This window comes from Montipora capricornis, chromosome 9, assembly GCF_036669925.1.
Source record: "Montipora capricornis isolate CH-2021 chromosome 9, ASM3666992v2, whole genome shotgun sequence".
NCBI lineage: Eukaryota > Metazoa > Cnidaria > Anthozoa > Scleractinia > Acroporidae > Montipora > Montipora capricornis.
Genome location: NC_090891.1, coordinates 29,758,338 through 29,763,337, shown reverse-complemented (window position 1 = coordinate 29,763,337; position 5,000 = coordinate 29,758,338). Strand labels below are relative to the sequence as shown.

Genomic DNA, 5,000 nt, shown 5'->3' with positions numbered 1-5,000 from the left:
GAGCACAAAAAGCTGGCAAGGCTCTCAGAAATTTCGGTACCTTAACCTCGAATTTTGATTGCAATATTGCTGCACAGCGGAATACATCCTGTGATATGTGTCTGTAGCCCAAAAAAAATCCATCAATGGAACGTACAAATTTGAGGTTTTATGGAAAACATCAGCACTTGAGAGATAAATTTTCATTTTCTCCCCTAAATTAAGCACCGCTCATAACGGTCTCATTCCTGCGGGACTGCTACACCTTTGTCGTATTAAAAAGCTTGGAATAGTCTAGAAGTGATTGCAATAACGCGAATTTATGTTTTTAGATGACGTTCTCGTTGCCGTTCCCGTCGTCGTTGCTAAAGCTCCCTAATCCCGTCAAACCAACAGTCATTTCACTCCAGCAACATTACCTTTCTGTAATCTTACCAGTATCCTCAAACTTGAGACACTATGTTTCGAATTCCAAATTAACAGAGAAATTAATTTAAAAAGAAAGGCAAATCACATTTGTTAGCGACCTTGGCAGATTATGCAAATTTGTACATCTGTCAAATTCTCACGCCGGCTTGGCACTGGAGGCGAGCAATAATCCAATCAAAATTCGAGTTTTCAACTGAGGTTTGATTTGAATTTTGCATCATTAATTCGACGACCAGATCATTGAAATGAAATTCTTTTTGAAATTATTAAAAAAGGAAATCTGCAATAATGAAATTATTAACATATTCGTGAGAGGAACGCTTGACCTGTTTTGACTGTAAGCAGGTCGGCACTCGTTCGAAAACGTTCAGTTAATAACCGCCGAGGGTGACATTTTACATACACACAGCCAGGGCCTAACGTTATGTAGTAGTCATAAAGTGTCGCACCTGACTGTGGTGTATTCTGGTCACAATCGAGGGGAAGGGGGGGGGGGGGGGGTACCGAGAACATCTCTGGAGGTTTGCCCGGCACTCCAAATATTGGTACCATACCACGATTTTGGAGTGCAGTGCCAGATTTTTGTGCGGCCAACATTTTCCGGTTCACGCAAAGAAAAGTACTACCATTTCCTCAGCTTCAATCGCCTCTGGATCATCTCAACTATAACCTGTATAGCAAAACGGTTTGATGACAGCAGATGATAAGTTAGCCTAGTCAGGTGGGCGTGTTTGCAAAGCAGGGGCGGATCTAGGGGGAGGGTACAGGGGGTGCGTATCCCACCAGTCAGCTACACTATTCCTTAGTGGTGTACCCCCTCCTAACAAAAATCTTGGATCCCCCCTGGAAGAGCGAGGACCCCTCGAAACCATTCCGCAAGTCTTAGAAATACTCGATTCAAAACGAACGGCCTTAAGACCAGAAACGCGTTTTTATAACCTCAGTGAAGTAATATTAGTATTTGAATTGATATTGTGTCAAAACTGGAGAACTCTTTCCAAAGATAACGCCTTGCGTTGATTGCTTTTTCTGAGTCGAATTGTTTGGTGTATAGCTTCCCGAACTGCGTCTTCTCTTCATTTTCGATGCGCGCAGGAGTCGCCAGGTTCGAGGCCACGGCAACCAGCGATAAAGCCTTAATTGTGCCAGGGTAATCTTAAGCGCTGCTTTATAGCGAGGCAAACGAAGGGTGCAAAAGAATGGATTAAAGGCACAATTAGCTTCAAACAAGATAAATACGAGCTTCATTACCCACCAATTCTTCTGACAGACTGGGCAATAATCATACACCTGCATCATCAAAAACCAGGGCATGGTACAAGCCAAAAACACAACGAGCATGACACCCAATGTCAACGTCACTTTTCGTTCCCGTTCACTAGCGTGCATGACGAATTCTTCATCGGAATTGACGCTAAGCTTTTTCAGGTTTCGAGTTTGCTTTCGAAGCGAACAAACTATGCTTCCAAACAGAGCGGTGGTTATGACGAGCACCAAGTCAACATGACCGCAGAAGATTTCGTTTCTGTAATCTCCCGCCCACTGCACGATCACAAATAGAAGCGCAGCGCAGTATCCTAAAACGAAGATGACGGCTGTGTAGACGATCTTTTTGTTGATTCTATAAGTGTACTGAATTGGCCGGGATACCGCCATATGACGGTCAATCGTTATCAGCATTAGAAGGAGTGTAGAGCAAAGGAGAAGGTAAGCGAAGGCGCTTTGAATGACCTTCCGCTTTATAGACGGTTTCTTTCCAAATGCTATGGAGAGACTGTAGTAGGCATCGCTTGGTTCCAATGTGCAACCCACCAGGAAATCGACCAAAGCAAGGCTGGCAACCAGGAGGCAAGACGGAGAAGAACGTATGCACCGCTTTGGATCTTTGACAAACAGCAGCAAAACAAGACCATTTGAGAAAGCTATGATCAAGGCCAAGGGAATTGCTATCACACCCCTGGTTAAATAAACTTTGAAAATGATTTCACGTTGACTAGCCATGGCGCTCCTGGAAGCGGCTTTTGAAGCATTTTCCAGAATCAAATCTGTGCCGTTAACAGACATACCTACTCTCCTGATCTTTGGATGTAACGTGTTTCACTCAAGTCTGACTGCTTACTGCTTTGCTCTGCCTTCTTTGTCTACTGCCTCTTCTTCTATAGCCTTGTTCTAAGTCTCATAAGTTTATATTCAACTTGTCATGATCCCTGCTGGGGATGCGTTGTCTATCCTTCCGCTCTAATTAAAGTAATATATAGCTTCAAGGTTTTCTAGCCAATCTTCATATCAATAGTTCATCTATTAAGCTGAAGTAATTGTCGGAAATTCGTTGGCAGTTGAACTTGAAATTCAAGACGCCTTGTGTGGCTCAGAAAGATTACAGTAATTGGATGAATCTAATTAACTAAGTCCAAACTTACAGACATACAGACTTTGCAAGTCTTTGTATTAAAAAAGCCATTGCCGCTTGTCTGGACGAGTTTTACGGATTGATATTTCCAGTTTTTTCAAGGAATAATAAAGTGTTTTTTGAAAATTGGTATGAAAATGGAAAAAAAAACGCATTTATCAGTTTTATTTGAAATTATTATCTTCAGTTCTGTGCATGTAACCAAGAAGGTTGACTCTCGAAAAAGCACTTACCGACTTTATCTAGAGACATGAAATTAAAACACATTAAGATATCTCACCGTAAACCTTCTGTTTATTGTTGCAAACCAAGCGACCGACATACTAGTTGCAAGAGTGCAACCAGAATTCGTCTCACAAGTCTTTAATTTTACTCTCTTTGTTCAAAGGGAAAGGCTCCGCATTCTTTTAAAACTTGTCATCGAAATTTACTACGCGAACTAAAACTACATTTAAGTGATATCTGAACATAAGAAAGGGCTGAATTCAAGGCAATTTCCAGGAAGAGATTTTCACTCGGCAAATAGACCTGAAATGATTCCGATACCTTGAATTTATTCGTTATTTTTTTTTTATGTGGCTGATGACCAAATCTGCAGTGGAACAGTCGTCTTACACCCGAATGAAACCTTCGTCAGCAAGATGTTTCAAGTTATAGTCTTTACGAAATACGTAAGGGATAACTTCTGCAATCTGATTCCCAGTCTGGGGCTAGACGCTTGCAGGAACACTGAAGCAATCAGCACCTTTCTCTAATGTTTAAAAGACGTGGCAGTTTGTCGACTGTTTTTAAATTTCTTTTCGGCTGTGGCTCATTGAGAAATCAGTGCGTCTAAAGCGGCAAGCTTTGAACTTCTCTGATTGAATCTGAATCTGCCGCGAGTGTTATTATTTTTTTTTCAGGCTGTTAGTTTTTTATCGAATAAATACACCTACATTGGTGAGAAAGTACGGAAGAGAGACGAAAGGTTGCAGCGGAAGTGTTCAGAGCAGATCGGTGACCCTCACAAGAAAACTTATCGATGTTTGTATCGCAGGCCGAAGTCCATTCTACTACCCCACTGATACTATATATTAATTTAAATTAAATTCGTGCCACGTATTTTACATAATCTTTCAACTCCTCTACAGTCAACTGGAAGATAAGAATCTGGAGCGGACTGCACGCGTGGTATACCTTACAGATGTTTTATCATATTGTTATGCCTAGAAGATTCCAATATAAGACAAATCTTCACTCAAAGACAGTACAGCGCCCTTGGCCCCTTTCTAACAGGCACGTGATGGAGTCGACAAGGAAATAATCTATTAATTAAAGAACAAAAGTGATATCTTTTGGACTACAGCGCAACTGTCATTTATGGTTGCTTTTAGTCTGGTGAGCTCTTATCACTAATTGCATCCTGATGTCAAGCAAGGATTTTCTTTTTTGGCTCCCAAAATACCGTGCATTTATTGCAAAGCCAGTTTCTTTCCTTCGAATTCGTTTTACCGAACCCTTTTATTTCTCATGAATTTTAGTACTACGACAAAAGCTAGATATAAGACTTTTTCGACAAATTTGTCAAAGTGTGCAATCTTTAGAAAGGCTAATTAATTGCTTTTTATCTGAAAAGGGAAAATGTCACTTACCTGTAATACGCTCGCTTTTTTTCACAAAGCTAAAAGCACCTCACAAAACAGTAGGGCAGAATTCTACACCCTAGGTGTTCAAATATATTCCATTAAAATTAAGACTTGCGCGGATTTTTTGTTCTGTTATAATAATTGATTTGTTAGAGTAGGTTTAGAAGCCTGAAAACTCTCCGGTCATAATTTCGAGTTCCATTGAAAACTGTTTTTTTTTTTAATTTTCTTTGCAACTGCTTACGAGATGATCATTCGCTTCAATATCACTTAATAATCGTAATTCAAATACATGACATTTCTTATATTCTCTATCCGAATGAAACTGTTCGGCAACCTCAGCTGACCATGAAATACAATATAAGTTCTTTTGAATGTTCATTTAATTACTAAAATTATTCAGCGGCGAAAACAGGCGCAATGCACGCTTTCCACCAGAAACAATTTCGCTATCCCGGCAATCGTCATCTCCCACATAGAGACAACGTCTTCTTTTGAAACCCATTAAAGCCAGCTGTTCGTAGGTTTCAAAAGTGGGCCACTTCTGGCCTTGAACT

At 40.5% G+C, this 5,000-nt stretch overlaps 2 protein-coding genes across 2 annotated transcripts in view; both read right to left on the bottom strand.

Annotated features, from left to right (window-relative positions):
- Window positions 1-1,228: 1,228 nt before the first annotated feature.
- On the bottom strand, window positions 1,229-2,567 carry LOC138016947 (trace amine-associated receptor 7a-like). The gene has a single exon (XM_068864133.1). It carries the CDS (start codon window positions 2,470-2,472, stop codon window positions 1,363-1,365), a length of 1,110 nt encoding a protein of 369 aa, XP_068720234.1. The 5' UTR covers window positions 2,473-2,567; the 3' UTR covers window positions 1,229-1,362.
- Window positions 2,568-4,639: 2,072 nt separating this feature from the next.
- The window catches only part of LOC138016945 (F-box/LRR-repeat protein fbxl-1-like), a 6,098-nt gene continuing 5,737 nt past the window's right edge, over window positions 4,640-5,000 (bottom strand). Inside the window, exon 3 of the mRNA XM_068864132.1 lies at window positions 4,640-5,000. This exon is cut by the window's right edge and continues 287 nt beyond it. Coding sequence (XP_068720233.1) covers window positions 4,948-5,000 — 53 coding nt within the window. The 3' untranslated portion in view covers window positions 4,640-4,947.

Bases quoted from the DNA above. Each gene is read 5' to 3' on its own strand.
- LOC138016947 (XM_068864133.1), bottom strand. From the start codon at position 2,472: ATGTCTGTTAACGGCACAGATTTGATTCTGGAAAATGCTTCAAAAGCC.